General features: G+C 39.8%; 1 protein-coding gene across 2 annotated transcripts in view; it reads right to left on the bottom strand.

The window, feature by feature from the left end:
- Nucleotides 1-22,206, bottom strand: part of GCLC (glutamate-cysteine ligase catalytic subunit) — a 37,137-nt gene that overhangs the window by 5,354 nt on the left and 9,577 nt on the right. Inside the window, exons 2-15 of one of the 2 annotated variants that reach the window (XM_039569356.1) lie at nucleotides 17,424-17,536; nucleotides 16,436-16,618; nucleotides 13,751-13,864; nucleotides 12,942-13,000; nucleotides 12,714-12,850; nucleotides 7,036-7,110; nucleotides 6,062-6,178; nucleotides 5,106-5,244; nucleotides 4,428-4,573; nucleotides 3,691-3,783; nucleotides 2,839-2,943; nucleotides 703-784; nucleotides 503-606; nucleotides 290-410 (exon numbers count right to left, since the gene is read on the bottom strand). In XM_039569356.1, the coding sequence (XP_039425290.1) occupies nucleotides 290-410; nucleotides 503-606; nucleotides 703-784; nucleotides 2,839-2,943; nucleotides 3,691-3,783; nucleotides 4,428-4,573; nucleotides 5,106-5,244; nucleotides 6,062-6,178; nucleotides 7,036-7,110; nucleotides 12,714-12,850; nucleotides 12,942-13,000; nucleotides 13,751-13,864; nucleotides 16,436-16,618; nucleotides 17,424-17,536 (1,588 nt within the window). The remainder of the gene's footprint in view (nucleotides 1-289; nucleotides 411-502; nucleotides 607-702; nucleotides 785-2,838; nucleotides 2,944-3,690; nucleotides 3,784-4,427; nucleotides 4,574-5,105; nucleotides 5,245-6,061; nucleotides 6,179-7,035; nucleotides 7,111-12,713; nucleotides 12,851-12,941; nucleotides 13,001-13,750; nucleotides 13,865-16,435; nucleotides 16,619-17,423; nucleotides 17,537-22,206) is intronic. The other variant, XM_039569357.1, reaches the window with a different exon arrangement.

Genomic DNA, 22,206 nt, shown 5'->3' with positions numbered 1-22,206 from the left:
GTGAAAGCAGCAGTAAATCATGTTGAAAAGCACCATCAAGGACTGGGTATATACTACTCTCTAAACCATGATTGTACTCTATCAGTTACTCCTAATTTAAGTTCTAAAATGGATCACTAAACATTAAAAATCAAAAATAGACAGGACAAGATTTAAGCCAGAGAACACACTCCAATCCTTTACTCTAATGATTGAACAGCTAATGAGACATCCACAGCTGCTGTCAGTTTTATCCAACTGAAAGTAGAAAAAGGCCAAGAAAGTCAATGTCCAAAAATGTCAAACATACCAGAGGCTCTCTTTTTTATTAGCTTCAGATAGTTTAGGATGGTGCATCTTGTGTCCACATCCACTTCCATGTTTTCAAGATAGGAATTCAAAATTGGGATCAAACCAGGAAAGACTCCTTCCTGTGTAAGAGAACAGAATCAGCATAAAACACACTCAGTCTGGTTTCTGGGAGGGTAGAACAGAATGTGTTCCGGGTAGAAGAGGCTATGACCTTCCCATTGATAATTGTATCAATGCTCATTAAGGTGTACTCTTCTGTGTCGGTGCCTGTCCCATTCTGTGCAGAGCCACATCCATCCACAACAGCATTTCCACCTTCATGTGTGACAAAGGGAAAGGAAAAAATGGTTAAAAGGCAAGACATGCTCTAAACATCCACAACAGTGTTAGTCAGATTACTTGATGTGATACCTTTGCATATATCTTTTCTGAAGTAAAACATTCCCTGTCGGACAGCATCTCTTTTCTGGGCCACCTTCATGTTTTCATCCACCTGGCAAAAAAAGTATTTCAGAGATCTATGACATTTTTAAAAAGTAGGATTCTACCAAACTGTCACATTTGGGTTTCATAAGTTGAAACATCTGTATTTCTTACTATACTATACTTCTTACTATTTCATCACACAAGCTATGAAGGTAAGTTTTATTTCATTCTTAAGTGTCCAGGACAAACCCATGAATAGATGACATTTAATGAAACTGGGTCTCCAGCAGAATAGGTGACAGTATCATGTTAGAACATGCTATGCTAATTTAAGTTTGGATGAAAACACAGGAACATTTATGATTACTTCTTTGCATATTTAGATGCAATTTAAATAAGTACGGAAGAAGAAAATTTCAATTTCCCTACCCATAGTTTGCTGCTTTTATTAACAAAATCATCACTGTCTTTAGAAGAATTATCACTGTATTAAACAAACTTTCAGAAACAGCATTCAAGTAACTTTGCATGGGAATTGTATCTATTCCATTCCCAAACATCTGTTAGGTATTTCAACTTAGATTGCTAGCAAAGAAGTTCTAAATTTCAGGCCTCTTGAAAGTCCTGCAAAGTACAAAGTACATATGCTCTGCAAATGACATAAGCATTGCTCTATCTTTCTGGATGGAAGATTTTGTCCAAGTTCTGTGGTTGGTCTTTTCTCAGGGAATTAACATCATACAGCTTTTGGGCATTAGCTTTACCATATTGTCTTCAGAAAAAGAGATATGATTTGCTGAATTCTTGTCTGACCTTTAATTAAAGACTATGCAAAAGCTTCACTTCTTACCTTTCAAAGCTTTGTTTTCAATTCATTTTACATTATGAAACCTATTTACACAACAGGCTGTCTTGAAAGTTTGAAAGAACTCCAGTCCCAGCTGACGAGCGTTCAACCGCATTCAATCAGACAGCCAAGATTAGTGTGAGATTAGCCCCATAACCCCCTATTATTTTACTTGAAAGAGGCAGGCTTACCAATGGTTGTGCAATTCTGTGTTGCATTACCTGCCAAATTGCTTGGCAAGCTCAAGCAATTTTAAACCCCCCAGCCCTATGATTCTGTTCAGGTTCTTTCAGCACCTGATCTCTTATTCACTCTTAACTGGTAGTTAAAAATTTTGTGCTTTTGAGACACTCAAATAACAATGCAATTATGTAATCTAAGTGCTAAATTGCTGCATTATTTATGAAGTCTGAACTCCCTGACTTCAGGGAGTCATACCAAATGCATGGTATGATTACTGTAAATTTATGACTTCAGTATTTTTCTCCATTTTAATTAAAAAACTCTATGAAAAGCCACGGGATACTATGGCTATGCTGGATTTTCCAGCATAGCGTCAAAAGCCTTCTGCCCTACAAGATCTTTTTCAAAGTTACCTATAACATTGCAAGAGTCTCTATCTAAAAAGACATTTTTTGGTCAAGTGCCTCAGAAAGAGGACACACAAGGACAATTTCACACAAAACAGTTCAGCAATTTTGAGGGCAAGATTAAGGAAAAAGTACATTTTGCATGGCTCTTCTGTCTAAAGACAAGTCACAGCTGTGACCAGAACCAGCAGTATTTGTTTCCACTCAAGTAACTGTGTAACACTAAGCATGCTGAGCTCCTCCTTTCCCTCTCCACCAGACACAAACATAACACAGAGTAAGAGCATGAGATGCAGGCAATATCCATGCTAAGGTAAGTCTGAAGCATTTATTTTGACCTCCACAGGTTATTCTCCCCCTGCATGTAAAATGGAGAAAACATGCCCTTTCCCAGCCTCCAAGCAGCCTGTGACAGTGGTATTTCACAACATTTCTGCAGACACTGCTAGGCATCACAGAAATTCCTACAGCATTTGTCTGTGTTTAATTTCATGAGACAGCAGTAAAATATTTGTTTAACACTGTAGAGTTGAAATTCAAACTACCAGTACAGATGAAAACTGACTGAAAGACAAAAATGACTGTTCTGTAAGTGCACAATATCCTAGCTTGCAGGGGATAAAAATCAGACTTGATGCAAATCCTTTACATTTAGCTCTAATAGATCTGATCTTCCATACTTACCTTGGACAAAGGAATGAGAAAATCCAGTTTATATGACAGAATCACTCTGGTTAGCAATACCACAAACACAACATATGCAGAGTTTTCAAAGTCTGTTAACTGGACCTAGACATGAAAGGATTAGAGATTCAATTACTTTAGTGGGAACACACTCATGCAAGTAGTCAAACAGCAAGGACAGCCTAGAACAGTTTGACTCGGATGTTCATGTTGGTACTTGTGTTCACACACACTGCACTCGCCGAGGGCTGATGCACACACGCAATCACCAGCAGTGACTTCCAGCGCACAGTGCACGCACACGCTTCAACAAACTCAATCAACCCTGCAATTTGATGCCAAAGCACACTTGTGTTTCTAAAGACTATCTAATAACCTGCACCTTCAGGCTCTCTGTCTAATTACAGAAGTATAGTAGCTTTTAAATTTCCACTGTAAAAGGATTAAATTCAGAGAGCTTAGAAACAGACAGCTATAGAATAAAAGCACTTCTGAAAGAAACAAAACTCTGACAGTGGAATTGTTCAGTACCAGGAAATGTACTGGAAAAATACAGTCTCTAGAAGCTAAATGGGGCTTTGTTTACTGCTGCTTTAATACAAGCCTAATTCCTTTCCCCATCACCCCAAATGCATTAGCATGCGTTGCTGTGCTGCAGTGAATTCTCCTGTCAGTTACATTCCCACAGTCCATGTCTGATTAAATACTGCTGTCCACTTCACTTGCATCTAGCGAATCAAAGGGAAGAAAACACAGCACAAGTAATAGGAGTTTGATACTGGATGGCAGAATGCCTGGTACTTTTCCACTTAAAAGGAAATGTGCTCTTGTACATATTGATGTCTTCCTTACCTCCATAGGTCTGAATTCCACTCTCCATCCAATATCTGAATTTGGAGGTGGTGGCTTAAACCTCATTGTCTGCCAGTTTGTAGACTGAATATTCTGCAAAGCACATGAAATAATCTGTCACAATCAAGATACACATCATTCTATAATATAATCAAAGAAAAATAAGCAGATAACTAGAGTCCTAGTATTTTCCTTGGAACAGTGCATCAGGCTAGAGAAGTGGTTCCAAAGTAAGTGCCATAACTTCCTAAAGCCTACAGTACAACTAACTACCCATCCTAGGAACAAATATGTTGTACTTTCTCATGCTATTTTTGTTGAGTATTATGTACAAGACACTAAGGGACTAACATGCAGCTGACTTTATTTTTTCATGAGGAGCTGACACATCCCAAACTAAAAAGGCCTAATATGACCATAGCTATTATCTCATAAAGCTGTAAAAGGGAGCTTTCTACATAAATAAAATACAAACCAGTTTTTAGGAAGCCTTAAAAATTAACAGTTCCCCTTAACATTTATATACATAGCTATAATTTAGGCTCTTCATATTTTATTTGGTTTAAACTATAAGCCATCACCTTCTAAATAAAAGATAAAATGAATAAATGAATGTGCTTATAACTGCAGTCATATGCTAAAGAACTAGTTGAAGTGAAAAATCAATGAAAAAATTCTTAGCTAATACAACCATCTTCCAATTAAGTAGCATTATAAAAATAACCAATCATATATACATGTTTATTAAATTCCTCTAAATCAAACGTAACCTCAAAATGGTCGGATTCATTTGCATCATCTAGATGTATTTTCTCCTCAAACAAAGTCAATGGGTCTCGAATGAACAAGTGTGCAATATGCTGTGCCAAAAGATGGTCAATACCTACAAAATGAAAATTCAAACAAACAATTCACACATATCAAAATAGGTTGTAGGAAATGATTTTTTTTTACAAGACTGAAAATATCTAACACTGCAATGCTACCTCAACCCACCACATCCTGTTAAAGTTTAAATGATGACTTCAGGAAGGAAGGTGATGATTAAGAAGAGAAAAAAACCCAAAAATAAACAGGTTCTTGTTTGGAAATGGCAGCTGAATATTGGTGTGGCTGCCATTTTTCCTGTTTCCTGATGCATTCTGTGCCATGTTTCCTACAGCAGTTCTGCTCTCTCCATAAAAATAAAACCTTAATTCCAGCTTGAGAAACTCAGTTTGATGCATTAGGGACAGTTTCTGTTACAAACGAATCCTTTTTAAAAAACTCTTAAGACCACTCTACACAGATACTTCCTGAGTAGAAGTCACTCTGAGGGCTGCACAATGCTTGCAACAAACAAGAACATAAACATAAAATATCCCACACATTGCAAACATAATTCTTAACCTGCTCATAATGAAGCAAACACTTACCTTCCTTTATTAGGCGCTCGTAGATATCTTTGTCTATTGTCAAATCAATGTCATTGTATTTCTCACCACATTCAGATAGATAACTGTCTATGGAATCATATCTGGATTTACTGATTCTATAATGGTTGTTCTTCAGTGGCTATATAATTTAAGAATACAATATTTTAACAGCTTGTTAACAATGTTACCTAAGTTTTGCTCACTAATGACACTTTGAGAATTATAATCCTATTTAAAAAACCCTACAGCCTCAATTAAAATTATTAAAAGCACGAGTCTTAAATAAGCTCAATATAAAGTGATTCTGGAATTACGACTATTTTGTTTGCAGATGTATGTATCTGAGCAAAAAATCAGTCTTCACACATTGACTAGAATTCTCTAGCAGTGGAAACGCTTTCCTGATGTAATATACCATTACCCCAAGCACCTGGAAAGCATTAAACACATACCAACAGTTTCACTATGTGCACACTGTTAGAGCTGCCCTTAAAATATGTAGTTCAAGAATTCTTTCAAGTAAATTTTAAAAATTATTTACTTTATGTAATTTTTTAAGTGCCTTGAATGAAAATTCCTGCTTAGAGAAACTCTTCAAGTTCTGACACCTGGCTCTCTTCATATAGTTCTAGTTTATTCTACTCAGCAGCACCTGCTATTTAATTTAGTGCAATTTTTGCCTTTTGGGCTCAAGCACAAATTGGAAAGTTTCATACAGGGGACCCTTTTCAGCCAGCTGTGGAAGACTAGGATTCCACACCTAACTAAAAATATTTATCTGTTAACACACTATCCAACCAAGGTGAGTGTTTACACCATCTCTCCTGTATTTACCACAGAGACCATCACATTCCCTGGTTAGTGATTCTGATGAGCACAAGCAGAATTTCATACTAAAGGAGATTTAACTTTTTTGCCTGAAAAACCCCAGACACCTACTAGGTAACATGACTTACCTCTAGCCCTCTCTCCTCCCGCGTTCGATCATCCACGGAAGCAGAGATCACTCCCCAGCGACAGTCAATGTCAGACACGTAGCCTCTGTAGAATGGAGATGCAGCACTCAACGCCATCTACAATGAAACAGCCCGGTATCAAAACAAAGGACAGGCCAAGGAACCAAAAGCAAAATACAACCCCACTGGAAAGGGAACATGCTGGTCCAGAAGGGACTGAAGTATATATACTTCAGTTTAACAAACAGCCAAAGCCAGAAATATCTCAACTGCTCCCTCCAAAAAACGCCTGGGTGAAGGGTTACCATTCCTGAAGTGGCATCTGACACTCCCCAAATGTTTTACCTCTACAGATCAGTGTTTAAGGAACACAAAAATGATACTGGCAGTAGCATTTCTGACACAAATCAGCAAGTATTCTGCTCGCACAGTTCACCTGGCAATCATTTTATTTGGTTTATTTTTGTTTGGCCAAACACCTTAGTAACACAGCTGGAACGTACCTCACTTGGGGCAGGATCTACTCATCATCCAGACCAGACAGTTACCTTATTTTTGTAACTCCCATTATAAGAAGCTGTTTACGACAACATGCTTATAAAAGGGACAGATTTACACAACTTAAGCTGAAACCCTCTATAACACCAGAGTTGAAAAATCAAAAATTGTTTTAAGGAGCAAGCTTGACTTGTTTTCATGAAAAACTGCCCAAATCTATTTCTGAAACTATTTAACAAGAGTCTCATGCATGTGGGAGTGAGAGCGGAGGAGAAGAAATAGACACAAGGGCCAAGAAGGAACAGATATCATCTGTTTTGTGGTGTCATCTGCACATTAAATAGTTAACACAACTCTTGAAAGCATCTTCTCCCAGAGTACCCAATTTGTGAGCTTGCAATTTGGATATTGTTTTTTTTACATACGGTGGTTTTGCCACTAAGGAAGAGTTCATCTGACAGATGTCCATTACTTACCACAATGGGACAAATTGTAGCTAGCTGATCATAAAGATACCTTGCTTCAGAAATGCTGCAAGCCTGAAATGTTACCTGTTGGAAGATGTACAATTGCTATCACAATTTCTATAATCATACAAGAAGCACAGTCTTCCTACATTTAAAATCAAGTATATAATATAATTATTTATATACTAAAAGCTTCAGGGTTTTTTGGTTGGTTGGTTGGTTTTGTGCGGGTTTTCACCCTAAGTCTTGGGCACATTTCTGCCCCACCTACCAGTAGCATTTATATTAGAAGCTTCTTTCCATGCCATTTCCATGTTCATTAAAAGATTTCAGACCATAATGCTTCCATGGTGAGGCTAAATATACAAACACTTGCCAGAATCAAAGAAAACCGAGTTAACATCTAGAATACACATGGGTGAGTAATGCACCTTCAGGAAATAAGCCAGGAACCTACTTACTTAGAACAACAGTCAGACACTATTGTAGATTTAACATTTGTTTTATGTGACGCTAATCCTGTTTTAAAGAACATTTCAAGATGCCTTTGGTCCTGAAAAACTGTGGAAAATAAAAGAATATCTGTGTATCTACTGTAACTTTCATTAAAAAAAAAAAAGTCCAGCTTTTTCTGCATTAGCGGCCAGAACTCAGCAAAAAAATAGAAAAGAAATACTTGCAGAAAAGTAGTATTTTTGTGAAATTCACTCAGAGCAGCATCAAACAGAAGACATATTTCTAGTAGCAGATCTTATCCTCTGGGCCTTGCAAACCAACACTTTATGAATTTAAATAATGCAGAGAGGGATCAGTCTTAAAACTCCCTTTGTCTTAGCAGTTTACGTACTCACAGATCAGAGGAAAACTTAGATGGGAATGTACCTCTGTACCACTGTCATAACGTTATACAACAGGCTTCAGCTCTATATCAGCATTTCTGCTTGCTGTCCTGAATGCCAGTTGTACACAGGCTTTCCTCTTCCAAGGATAAGAATTAGAGAGTACCACAAAACACAAATGTTATTCTCAGCTTGCCACTAAACCAAACTGCACCTCAAGTAAGACAAAAAAAAAAAAAAAAAGGACAACCAACAAATCCCTCCAAAACTCCTGAGTTCACTGGTACCTCAGTGAGCAGATGGATTTTTTTGGGGGGTGTTGATGATGGTGGTATAGTGAAAATACGGGATTTGTTTGTGTTTGTTTCGTCTTTTTAATTCTTCAGCCAATATTCATTAAAACATCCCAGATTAGAAAACAGTTCTGCTGTGGAGAAAATATTCCTTCTGTGTCTATCCTTCAAGTGGCTTGTTTTTTTCAGAGAGAAAACCAAGCAAACAAACAAAAAACACAGTTGTTGAAAAGACAAGATTATTTAATTATCTTGCAGAGAAGCAGCTAAGTATAATTTCTCATCACTAATTTTGGACATTCAGCACTAGGGAGCCAGCCTTGAAGTGGGGGTGGGTTGACAGGAAACCTACACTCTTTCCCCAGACAGTGATATTTGCCTTCCCTTCCCTTTTATGTTTATTCCAAACCACATTAAATCTGAGATTCAACATGGTTTCTAGGCAAATGTCCCATTACAGACGAAAAGAGCCTGGCTGTCTTCTCCAGGAGGGCTACAGGCACTGCCAGTGCAGGCCATCCTAGCCCAAGCTCATCAGGACATTATTTTTAACCCTGGAAATGCATCAAACCAAGTTGTAGCTTGGTGTGCAGTAAGAAAAACAGGAACAAAAACCAAACCAACAAGACTACCCCCCAAACACGAAAGGAAGTACATATACTACAAACTACCTTACAAAAATAGGTGGGCAATACATGTTTTCTTCTAGTCAGTTATCAGGAATTATCAGTCGATACAGAAGCAGCTGCCTGCCTTGTTTTCATTCTCCCTTTGATGATAACAGGACTACTGAATTTGAATTTGGCCACTGATTACCAGAACGTAATAAAAAAATCTAACAGTATGTAATGGTAATGTAATAGTAAAATAGTACTCCTCTAAAAAGGAATTTAATAATGTTCTTAAAGTTCATACAATGACTGAATAAGGCTGGATTTCTTTTATTGGTCTTAAATGAGAGATGGCATAAAACAAACCATGCCAAACTAACACCTTGTAAAACCATAGAGTATTATGTACACCTTACTATCTCATCAGATTCTCCCTGATTTGCCCTAGTGACAGAAACTATATGTAGCAGCTGTCAAGAACTTTTATTTATACAGCTTTTGTAGTTTCTCAAGCTCAAATGGAGTGCTTTTCATGAGGTTTTCTGCCCCTGCTATGAAACAAGAAGAGCTTGGAGAATTTCCTTTAATTCCATAGAGAGCTAACACTAGCCTCTTCCTAGCTCTGCTTCCAAGACTGCAGTGGCAACAGGCATATTTTATCAAGAGACAAATACACCATGATTACCTAAGGTGTTAGTCAGTGCCCAACATCAGAGAAACATTTAAAACAAACAGAAAATGAAAGGATTAAAGCACTCTTAATATTCAGCACCTGGACTTAAAAGGAAGATACTGTAAGACAGGAATACTCAGGCAAATAACTAAAACCAATAAAAAGTGGGCATGTCCAAATGGGAGAAAACAGAACCAAAAACATCTCCCAGCACACAGTTAGAGAAGACAACTACCCTCATGGATCTGGTAGGTTTGCGGTACAAGCAGTGAGAAGACAACTCTTTAGCAGATAGATACAAATATTTAAGAATGAGAAAATTTATACAGGAGGTCATGATGTTTGTAAATGAAATTAAATTATACAAAAGCAGAAAGCTACTTATTTTTAAAAATATTCCCACAACCTCTTGCTTTTGCAGTTCTAAGGGTGCAGAAGGAGGAAAACACCCCAAATCAGTAACTACGAAACCTCTTCCATTCCTACAAGACTGCTCAGTTTCCATCTCTAGTGTCCTTTGGTAATGCCTGAAAGATGACCAGACTGGAAGATGACCTTTCACGCTTGAAAAGTACTGGAGTTTCAGGAGCAGGTGCTTGATCAAATGTGGTTTGACCAGTTCAAGAAACCCTCTCAGCAAGTCATCCAATTACATTTGAATATTAGCAGAAAATAAACATAATGCAAGCAAATAAACCTGGTGTGTTGGACTGACCCTGGCTGGATGCCAGATATTTACTAAGCCACTTTATCGTTCCCCTCCTTTGCTGGACAGGGAAGAGAAAATGTAACAGAAGGCTCAGGATCAAGGTAAGGCCAGGGAGAGATCACAGAATCAATTAGGTTGGAAAAGACCTCTGAGATCACAGAGTCCAGCCTATGACTGAACCCCACCTTGTCAACTAGACCATGGCACTGAGTGCACATCCAGTATTTCCTTAAACACCTCCAGGTACAGTGATTCCAACACCTCCCTGGGCAGTCCATTCCATTATCTAATTCACCCCTTCTGTGAAGAATTTCTTCTTGATGTCCAACCTGAACCTCCCTTGGCACAGCTTGAGGCCATTTCCTCTTGTCCTGGCACTGGTTGCCTGAGAGAAGAGGCCAACCCCCACTGGGCTACAACCTCCTTTCAGGTAGTTGTAGAGAGGGATAAGGTCTCCCCTGAGCCTCCCTTTCTCCAGGCTAAACACTCGCAGCTCCCTCAGCTGCTCCTCACAGACCCTTGTGCTCCAGACCCTTCACCAGCCCCACTGCTCTTCCCTGGACTCACTCCAGCCCCTCAATATCTTTCTTGTAGTGAGGGGCCCAGACCTGGACACAACACTCGAGGTGTGGCCTCACCAGTGCTGAGTACAGAGGGACAATCACTGCCATGGTCCTGCTGGCCACACTACTGCAGATACAGGCCAGGATGACATAGGCCTTCTTGGCCACATGCTGGTTTATGATCAGCTGGATGTCAACCAGCATCCCCAGGTCCTTTTCCACTAGGCAGCCTTCCAGCTACTCTGCCCCTAGACTGTAGTACTGCATGGGCTTGTGGTGGCCAAAGTGCAGGACCCAGAACTCGGTCTTATTGAACCTCATGTAATTGGCCTTGGCCCATTGTTCCAGCCTGTCCAGGTCCCTCTGCAGAGCATTCCTACCCTCCAGAAGATCAACACTGACCTGACTTCGTGGGGTGAAGATCACTCACCAGTTATTCTCACAGGCAAAACAGGCTTAACTTGGGGAAATTAACTGACTTTATCATGAGTCAAATCAGAGCAGAATAATGAGAAATAAAAACGAAATCTTAAAATCCACTTCACTCCTGAATTCTCTACTTCCTCCCCTCCCAGCCATGCAAGAGAATGACAAATGGGGGCTGCGGTCAGTTCATCACACATTGTCTCCGCTGCTCCTCCCCGCCCCCCAGCACAGTCCTCCAATGAACACGTTCACTGCTCCAACATGAGTCTTTGTCCTGGCGTCAGCTGGGATTATTAATTTTGTTCCTAGTGACTGGGTACAGTGCTGTGTTTTGGATTCACTATGAAAATAATGTTGATAACACACTGATGTTTTAGTTCTTGCTGAGCAGGGCTTACTCTAAATTAAGGACTTCTCAGTTTCCCATGCTCTGCCAGTGAGCAGGTGCACAAGAAGCCAGGAGGGAGCACAGCTGGGACCTGAATTGGCCAAAGGGATATCCCACACTATATGGCATCATGCTCAGTACATAAACTGGGGGAGTTGGTTGGGAAGGGCTGATTGCTGCTTGGGGACAGGCTGAGCATTTGTCAGCAGACTGTGAGCAACTGTATGGCTGAGCACCACTTTCTTCTTGAGTTTTATTCCCCCCTCTCTTATTTTCTTTGCCATTATTATTGTATTTTATTTTATTTCAATTATTAAGCTGTTTTTATCTCAAGCCACAAGTTTCACCTATTTCCGATTCGCCTCCCCATCCCACCAGGGGCAAGGGGGTGCATGTGTGTGTGAGGGAGTGACGGCACGGTACTTATTTGCTGTCTGGGTTTAAACCACAACAGCCCTTCCCATGGGCTACACTTAATCAACTGCTCCAGCTGGGGTCCCTTCCACAGGGTTCAGTCTTTCAGGAACTGAGTGCTCCAGCATGGGTACTCCATGGGGTGACAGGTACTGCATCCTTCACACATCCACCTGCTTTGGTGTGGGGTCCTCCAGAGGCTGCAGGTGGATCTCTGCTCCAATGCCAGTCTCCTGCCTCACCATGATCTTAACTGCAGGCTCCAGGGGAATCTCAGCTCCATCACCTTGAACACCTCCTCCCCCTGCTTCTTCATTGACCTTGGTGCCTGCAGAGCTGTTCCTCTCACATATTCTCACTCCTATCTTTGCAGCGTCACTGTGCAGGTTTTTCCCTCCTTCTTAATGTATTTATCTCAGAGGTGCTACCACTGTCACTGGTGGGCTCAGCCTTGGCCAGCAGTGGGTCTGTCTTGGAGCCAGCTGGTATTGGCTCTGTTGGACATGGGAGAAGCTTCCAGCACCTTCTCACAGCAACCACCCCTTCAGCTCCTCTGCTAGCAAAACCTGGCCACAAAACCCCAATATACTTGGATTTGAAGACTAGAATACTAGACATACCATTTGTTCTTTTATCTCCCCTTTTGCCACACCGATGTAAAATGCATCAGTTGAACTATGAAAGTGGAAGTAGACATAAGACAAGTCTTAAAAAGGGAAGCATTTACAGAAGACAATGTGCAGTAACATCTTGAAAGCAGATGCACTTTACCTGGAGACAACAGTTTCCCATTCCAAAACCCATAGCATCCATATATATGTAGTCTGGCTTAGCTGCCTTTGCTGCTTCTCCATCATCATTAGGAAATGTTTCAATAAAAGGTGATGGCGTGTTCTTATCTTTAAATACTGTGTGGAAGATACAGGCACTCAGTAACTCAGAGCATGAGACTAAACAATTATTTTGAAAAAGAACAAAGATAAGACTGAATTTACTCACTTGGTACATTTATCACAACCTTCTCTCCTCTTCGGTGTCGAATGTTTCTGGTCAGCGTACTACAAAAGAAGAAAAGTTTTTTGAATTATATCAAATTTTCTCTTTATGCAAATATTTTTGCAGCTACCTTCTCAACAATTTTTAGGGTTTCAGAATGTCAACTTTCTATTTATTTTGAGCATTTTCCTTCAGGAGGCTTCTTTTCCTAGTTTTAAGATAGACTGTAACATACACAACACTGAATTTTTCTCCAGTAAAGTCAGTCTTATTTTGATGGACTTCACAGTACTATGCTGATAAAACAGTCAGAAGTAAAAGGCTACGGACCTGAAGAATACAAGAGCAAGTTAAAAGGTATGCTTAGTTTTTAAACAGAATGATTTTCATAGTCCAAAGTCTCAGCTTACAGTGAGAAGTACATGGTCCATTTCAGAGTAACTAGGCCAAGCTACTGAGTACAGAGATGTCACTGTGACACACCTAAGCAAGAGCTGGATTAACTGTGATGGAAGCATTTAGGCACAGGATTTCAAACTGGAAACCAGTTTGCAGTAGCAAAATCAACACTTTTTGCACCATAATAGCATGAACTACTGCATAAAGTTCCTTGAATTTAACAGTGTATTTTCTTAAGACACTTTGAAAAGAAAATACAGGTCATCACAACCATTTCTGTCCAAGTCAAGTCCTTGTGATATCTGCAGCAACTAGCTACTATTCCAGTAATGCACAGAATTTGCAGGTTTGTCTATGATATTTAGGCACAGAAAAAATACTCAACTTCTCAAACTTCACAAAAATATTCTTACCTAAATCTAGGATGTTTATTGATGGCTTCATCTGGAAAAAAGAGGGATTTTGAAGCTCCTCCTTCTACTGGTGTTGGCTTATATTCCGGCAGTGTAAACCCAGGACACCCTAACCTATGTAACACAACAATGAGATCCAAGCTGTAATGAAAACAGACTGTGATTTTAGAGCAGTCGGATGATCAGATTAGTATTCTAGTAGACAACCAGCCAACAACCAGCTTCTGCAGTGGTTAACACAGCCTTTTTTTTAAAGAAACCCCACTAGTCTATCATTAGACAGCAAACATGGACATTTTCAGTGGCTGAAGCAGGAAACTTCAGTACTGTGTGGGGTACACACACATTCTAGTGTGTTAGTGCTTGTTATTAATACTGACACGCAGCTGCATTCTGTGCTTTAAAGTTTATCTAGAGGATACAGGTTAACTGCCAAAGTAATTTATCCAGTTCTGCTCTTAACAATCTACCCCTTTTAAAATACATACTTAACCAACTCCGTAAGAATTAGTGGTAGTTTCAAGTGGTACACATATCCTAAGTCTTTTAACACTTCTATAGCTCTGGAAACCCCAGTGAGGGGAATGTCATAAGCAAAGAAAAATTGCAGCTATTAGGTGTAAAATGCTGAGAGATATGCAAGATAATCAGAATACACCTCTCCCCCTCGGGAAACTCCATTTTAAGTTTCAGAGTCACCTGAAACAAGAATAAGCTTTCAGTACAGCTGAGACAAAGGAACATTTGACAAGGTTGAGGTAAAGTAGCAGATTAGTTTCTCCATGTTGCACAGTAAAAAGGGGAAAGATTGTGTTATCTTGAGAGGCTCTAGTATTTAGATGGTTACAAAAAGTTAGCTGATAAAATTACAAACTACTCAAAACATCAGGAAACACTCACATTTCCAAGAACACTATTTATGCTCAACACAATTTCAGTATTTCAATATTGTTTCTTCTTCCTGGTTTCAGTGTGTAAGTCGTCCTACAACTTGTAAACCCAACTTCATCACTTACCTAAATGCTACACTGTGAACTGCAGCCCTCCAGTCCTCAAGAAAGAAAACAATTTTCTGGTCCAGTAGTGAGGATTCACAAATTTAGGAACTAGGGACACTCATTTAGTATCTAAGCTAGATTTTTAAAATATTTAAGCATTTTCAAATCATTCACTTTTAACTGAGTTGTTTTAATTTGAATAAGCTTACTTCTTTACTTTTCTTCTGTCTGCACTCTAACAAGTTTTTTTGTCTTTTCAAATGCACAGATTTTATTATTACATGTGTACATGCACAGATGCACACAGGCGTACGTACATGCTGTTGTAGAGACAATGTGGCAAAAAACTTCAATCCCATGAAACCTCAGAAATATATAACCTCAGACTCCAGTCACACCAGCAGGGACTTGAACGGCAAGATAGCAAAAGGGAGAAATAATAAACTAAATTAGGCTACCCTAGGGACAGCAATCTCTGAGGGATTGACCCCTAAGTAATAAACAAACTACATTTCATGATTTACTGGCTTTCACTGAAGTCCCATGTACCGCTCCTACAGTGACGTAAAAAGTACTTATCTGTATCTACAAAGTGATGAAGAACTCTTCTCCCTTTAGTCCCTGCAAGACTGGGTCCAAAATGTTTGTATGTAAAATTTATTAAATGACATAATGTAGTTGTAAGGTTGCAGGGGAAAAAAACCCAATTCTGTAATACACTGAGAACTACTTAACCACTTTAATAAGCTCTTATTACATCTAGTACCACTAATAAAGTGAAAGTAAATTTTGTCAACAGTGTGTTCTTAAAACAGCATTCATGGGGCATTATGCAGACATTTTGGCACCTTTACTGCTAAGTCATATTTTGTATTGTTCCTCCTCTCAGCAAGAAATTTGGGCTATCACACTCTGTATTACACAAGAAACTAGCCAGTAAGGCCAGCTGCTTCTCTTCTACTGCAGAGAAACTTTTTTATCATTATAAGCATAATTACCTTCATTCGCTTCACTGACCAGGCTACTTAGAATGAATGTAATACATCTCTGCCTAGAATTATATTTGAAAGGAATGTCACAAAATACAGTTTCTCCTAGATAATGAAGCTCATCCTGAATTTAATTTCTTCAGTAACATCTTAACAACAATAAAAAGGATGAAATCTATCCTTTCTAAGGGTATTAACCCAGGAGAGATGCTCTCCTTTCTAGATTCAGTAAGTAGAGTATTGTATAATAGAAGTACTAAGTCCAAGTGCTCCAACCTACCAGAAGCTTGCATTTAATTCAGCGAAAAAATAGTATTAAAAATTGATCAGGTTAGCCATGTTTTGCAAAACTGCTACTTATAAAGATCAAAGTTTGCAAAATAGGTAAAGAGAAACCTTTTCTATATAATTTTCTGTATCAACTCAAGAAGGCGGACTACTCTCTACTTAGCACTTTATGTTACAAATATTCAGTAGTCTCTCCTAATACAAAATCGTCACAGGTTAGAAGCAACTTAAAAATACAGAAGATGCTTATTTGCTTGTCTCATGGCAAGAAAAATTTTAGGAAACATGAGTGGAACATCAAGCCAAAGTATTTTAATCAAATAATATTTTTCTCTGTTCCCTTGAACAGTTTAGCTATATGCAGTAAGGAGAAGAGGAAACATGGCATTACACTTCAACAACCATCTCACCTTGGAAATGATGTCACTGTGCAAACAGCCTCATTTTCTTTAAGTACAGAAGCAGCCTCTTGCCGTCTTTTCCTCATGTTGTCTTGCACAGTGTTGAATTCAGACATGGTTCCCCCATATGGCTGTCCAGGTGTCCCTTCAATCATGTAACTTCCATATTCTGGTCTCCAGAGTGTTGGGTGACTATGATGAAAGAAGAGCGACATTTAAATATTTGTGCAACTTCAAAAAACATTAATTATTTGTGAGAATTTCAGAAATTAATACCACTTGCGAGAAAAATCTCCTATACTTGTATATTTGACAGAGGAACACAATGTACCTTGCAATGTAGCTCACCATCAGGAAGTGGTGAAAAGAAAGCAAGGCGCAGTTTGGCAGTAATAGCGCTGCTGTGTAGTACAATAAGCAGAATTTGCCTACACCAAAATTGCAGTCACCCTTAGCATCTGTATCAAGCTTTGTTTTTCGGGGTTTTAACTGGAACCAGAAAATACAGATCACTGCTGTTTTTCCACAGGAGAGGATAGGGAAAAACGTCCCTGCCATTCTTACATCTACATTTCTAGTTCTTCCAAAAATGGGAGAGTGCTCCTACAGACAACAGGCTTCCCCTATACAGCCCTCACTTGCTCCTGTAGTCAAGAGATACGGGAGCAAGTGCACACACATGTATATTTTATGGGACATGGATTACTGTGTAACACAAAATCAGAGCAAGACAAAACAAGTACCCGCACTGCAACTTTTGTGGGCTCACCATTACATCCTCCTTTATTTCAAAGCATAATACAAAAAGTGCATGGACTGCCTGCAAGTCTGCTCAAAATCTTTCACTTCCTGAACCCCAGATTTATCTGAAAATATCAGTATCTGTGGTTAACAGTTTTACCAAGAGCAGACTTGAATGTTAAGCCAGGTTAACAAAATTTTGCACAGTACCATAACAGGAGGATAAAAAAAAAAGAAACTGGAAACAGCTACTCACTTGGGGTTTACCTTCTCCCCCTTGTCTTGCAGTGTTTGAAGAACTTCTTCACCACAGAGTACCAAGCGCACTTTCTTATTTTCATGGTCAAATTTTACCAACATATATTCCACCTTGTAAATAATAAAAACAAAACAAACAATTAAACAGTAAGGTTTTGTTCAGACACAAACACATTGGCACACAATTTTAAGCATCAAGTGAAAAAAAAAGAAATCACACTGAACTTCATGTAAGTTTAAAAAACATCACTAACTATGAATGCAGTAGGCAATCCTAGCAAAGATGGCTGCAGGCTTATTTCATCTTGAATAAAGAATGGAAATGCCTTGAAATTTCTTACCCTCCATTTCTAATTGGAGACACTTCACAAAAAAACTCCTGAATTTGTATTTGCCTTCACATTATTTTTAGACAAGAAAAAATTAAAACATGCAAGCTATATGCAACCCACAAACATTTCACTGTCATCCCATCAGTCTCTGCTGCCGACAAAAAAAAAAACCCCAGACAAACAAAACCACCAAAAGTCGTTCTACAAGACATCCATTTACACCCATCACTTGTGGCAGCTATTACGGACTAGCACTGTGTCTCATTTTCACCACAGAAAGCCCACAGCTGTTGGTGACAGCATCAGTCCTCTCATTATGACACTCCAGCTCTTGGCATAGCACAGTGGTTTTCACCGCTGCTTGATCCAGCTTTGGTGCCACATTTTCTTCCCCTCCTGCCCAGCACCATACCTCGCCCCCACAGCTCTGCCTCCTCGCCCCTGTCCCTACTCCAGGCTGCAACCCACACTAGATCCAACAAGCTACTCGTGACAGCAGTGCTGCATCCCAGCACTAGAGAATATGTTCCTCCAACAGACATTATCTGAAAGCAGCCAAACCTGGAACACCCTCATCTCAAACTTCCTGATCTCCCTTCACACTTGCTGTCAAAGCTCCCATAAAGACTTTCAGAGTGCTACCCAGCACAGCAACTTAACAGCTGCTTATAGCCCTTCAATACTTATGGATACACTCTATTTGCTAATACCTCTAGGTCAGAGGATGCTTAGCAATGTTCCGGGAAGTGTAAAAGACAAACCAGCTCCCAGGTGCGATGTGTTGCCTACCATGTCGAAACAGAAGTCACACATGGAAATGCATTGCCAGAGGATGGGCTTTCAAACCCTGGTTGGACCAGCAGTTACAGGCAGTGCCTTTTGTTGGAGGCTCTCGAACCACTGCCTCCAAGACTTCCAAAAATCATCTAGTCCAAACATCAATTTATAGTTAAAAATTCAGGTTGCAATTTCACAGCTAGGACTATCACTGTGCTCCTCAGTTTCATTTTCCAACACTGTCTAGAGCCACATCCCTCTGTATTTAACAAATGTGACTGCTCCAGTCCCAGGAGTTCAGACTCACACAAGATGCTCATGTTAAAGTTGCAGCATACCAACTCATGGCAATTTCTATTTTGTACAGAAGTCTGATGAAAATAGGAAAGCAGCTTGCCAAAACACAGGGAACTTGTGCTGTATTTCACAGCACACTGTAAAGCAGATTTGTGATCTTCACGTTCTTCGGCTGCTTCAGTGTCCATGGAAGAGTTATTGCTTACTACTGTGACAAAAAATACAATCCTCTGTTGGGATTTGTGATTAAATCACAAGCAGTATTATCCAACAGTGTTTGTAATTCTACAGAATCTGATCAGAGACAAACTCTGGAAGGACTCATCCAGCAATTATACACATTTACTGTATGTTTTCTAAGTTCAAATTTTAACCTCTTAGAGAACAAATGATGATTTCTAGTTTCTGTGCAGATTGCACTTTCTTGCACAGTATATTCTGTCAATTGTGTGTATTATGCCGCAATAATCTACTTGCGATAACTACAGACTATAGTAACCAGAACACAGTCGAGCACTGATTTCGTTATTACCCAGCAGCAGTCTCTCCAGTGTCATTTGACCCTACTATTGGAAAGAAAAAGGGACTTCAAGTTTCCCTACCATGTTCAACATCATCTCCTGCTTTGTAAAAGTATCATTCTCACTAGGAGTTGGCCTAATCTAGAAGGGGTATCCAAGTCCACAGGTGAGAGTCATACAGATGGATACAGAAAGGGCATCAAGCTGGACACATGCCCGGCCTCCCCCCAACATTGCCTGTAGGAATGGGTAACAGAAGGGATAGCACAGGAACTACAGCTGCTATCGAGGGACCCAAAAATTGAACACTTGTCCACCTTTACATGAGTATGCTACTGTGATTAGCCGCCTTTCCTAGAAATCCCTCTCCAAATGTAGCTGTAATGAGCTGGTGGTGAGAAGACTGTACTTTTCTATAAACCAAATTAATTGCAAGTTTCAAAAAAAAAAAAACCCCAAAAAAACAAACCACGCCAAAAGTGTAAAGAAACACTAAGCCAAGAAGGCAAACCCAAAGAAATCAAAGTGCTTCATGTTTCAAGTACAGTAGAGAATATATTGCATTTATCCATTCCAGCTTTAGAAACAACTATTACTTTTGCCTCCACAAACATTGACTAAATCTTCAAAGCTTAACACACGGATGATCTGCCATTAATTTTAATGAGAAAAGAAAAAACTTCAGATGACTGCCAACAGTTCTGAGTAACCCACAGAGCATCTTGACAACAGAGGGACTGGCTGAATGGGCACCCTTAAAGAATGTAATTTCAGCTCATTAAAAGATTTAGCCTACAGCTACAAAGAAAGAAACAAATTCAGAGTTCACACACTTTTACACTCAGCTTCAGGTCATCATTCACAGACTTCTCACATGTTTTTTATCCACAACAAAGTTCAGAGAAATGCAGCCAAGCTGAGAGAATCAGCATGCCTGGCAGAGATTCTAGTCCAAAGGCCAAATATAAGGGGCTTCACCCAACATCCATAATTCATTATTTTGCTGAGCTCTTTAGAGTTCACTTTTCTCTAAAATTTTAATTAGGCTCCTTAGCAAGAAGCAAAATACACATCAGATCAAACTACTGATGCAGATGGCTGACCAGCAGCCTTGCTTAGAGCCAGTGAGGACAATGTGGCCTGTCATGGTAATGAAGGTGGCCACTTTGGACCCATGCTTCCAGTCAGTGCTCTCATCGTGCAGCAAACCCTACACATCTCTGTCTTCTGGCTGGCACATGCTGCAAGGCTGCTGATGACAGGACATGGCCTCCCAGCCTCTCCCTGCAGACAGACATGCTCTGCGCAACCTCAGTGGACTAATCTCTCCAACCACCCCTGGGTCTGCCTGGCTCGCAGAAGTTCTGTGGTACCTTACCAGGCAAAGGAACTACAGTTTGGCCAGCATGGTTGCAAAGTGAAAGCCGAAAATCCAACACCCCACCCCCATCCCAGAGCAAGCCTAAACAAATTATTGTTCACAGTTAAATGCATTAAAAAAGCAAATACATTCTTAGTTAAAGCAAATACTCGGAGTATAACAGAAGTACCCATGAGCCAACACAAGGAAAAACTTCTTTAGTGGGCTCCTTCCTCTTAATTACTGGCTTGCAATGTAACTTCATCTACAGAGCACTTCCATGCCAGCTCCGCTCCACTCCATTGCCGAATCTTCTCAAGAAGCAGTATGCTTCATTAGTTTGCTAGCAGAACAGCACCCAGAATGGTGTTACTTCACTTACTATCACCTTTTCTCACAGTTGGCTACCAAGAAAATTTCAGGCTTTTGAAAATTCTTTGATACCGCCTCTGTAAATACAAGTGAGACCTTGAAGCCTCTCACTGTGGAGAACCACAACCAGTCTCTACTCATTAAGGCAAACAGTTGTGCTTGACTTGTCTGGCGGCAAAATGAAAGATGACAGCTCTCTGGAAATGGGTAAGCATGTCTGAAATTGTGTTTGAATGCCTGAGTTATTTAACCATAATTACACATATTATTTCTGCATGAAGCATGCCTCTTAAAAATGAAGGGGTATCAGTGAAACAACCCATTAGTAATAATTCTAAGGAACAAGGTGGACCGAAGCTGCCACCCACGCCACACTGTTGTCCCAAATGCAGGCTTGCTGCCCTGGGTGCAGTGCCAACACCAAGATGAGGTATTTCTATTTAATCATAGAATCTTCAAGGTTGGAAGAGACCTTTAGGATCAGCAAGTCCAACTGTCAACCCACCACTGCCACCGTAATTCCTAAATCACTAAACCATGTCACCGAGCAAGACGCAGATTCCTCTTCAACACCTCCAGGGATGGTGACTACCACCTCCCTGGGTAACCTATCCCAATGCCTGACCACCCTAATGGTGAAAATTTTTTTCTAATGTCTAATCTGAAAGACCCACGTTTCAGCTTAAGGCTATATATTTCTTTATTCTAATTGGTGCAAAGCAAGGAACTTGGTGATAACCCACAAAAGGCTGCTAGCTCCCCTATCACCAAAGCTTTATACCATTTATACGTTTTAGCAATTGACTAGATTAACTACAAGTTACATAGTTCTCTTACTAATTCTAGCTTTTGTTGGTTAAATAATTCTCTTGCTTCTCATCCTAATTAGTCTGCATGCTCAGTACTTCTCCTGAGTGGGTGGGTTTCTTGAGTCAGTGGACCATGGTGGTGGGAATCTCTCCCTGCCTAAATTACCTTTTACACAGTTGGAACTGATCTCAGCACAGTTGCTGAGTTGGCTTTGTTACTTTCTTACTTACCTTGGGAGTTCTGCCAAATGTCCTTGTGGCCCGTAAATTCTGTGTCCTTTGCGCCCACTATCAGTAGTACATCCTTCTCCCC

This window comes from Corvus cornix, chromosome 3 (genome assembly GCF_000738735.6).
Source record: "Corvus cornix cornix isolate S_Up_H32 chromosome 3, ASM73873v5, whole genome shotgun sequence".
NCBI lineage: Eukaryota > Metazoa > Chordata > Aves > Passeriformes > Corvidae > Corvus > Corvus cornix.
This window is presented reverse-complemented; position numbering and strand designations above follow the sequence as displayed.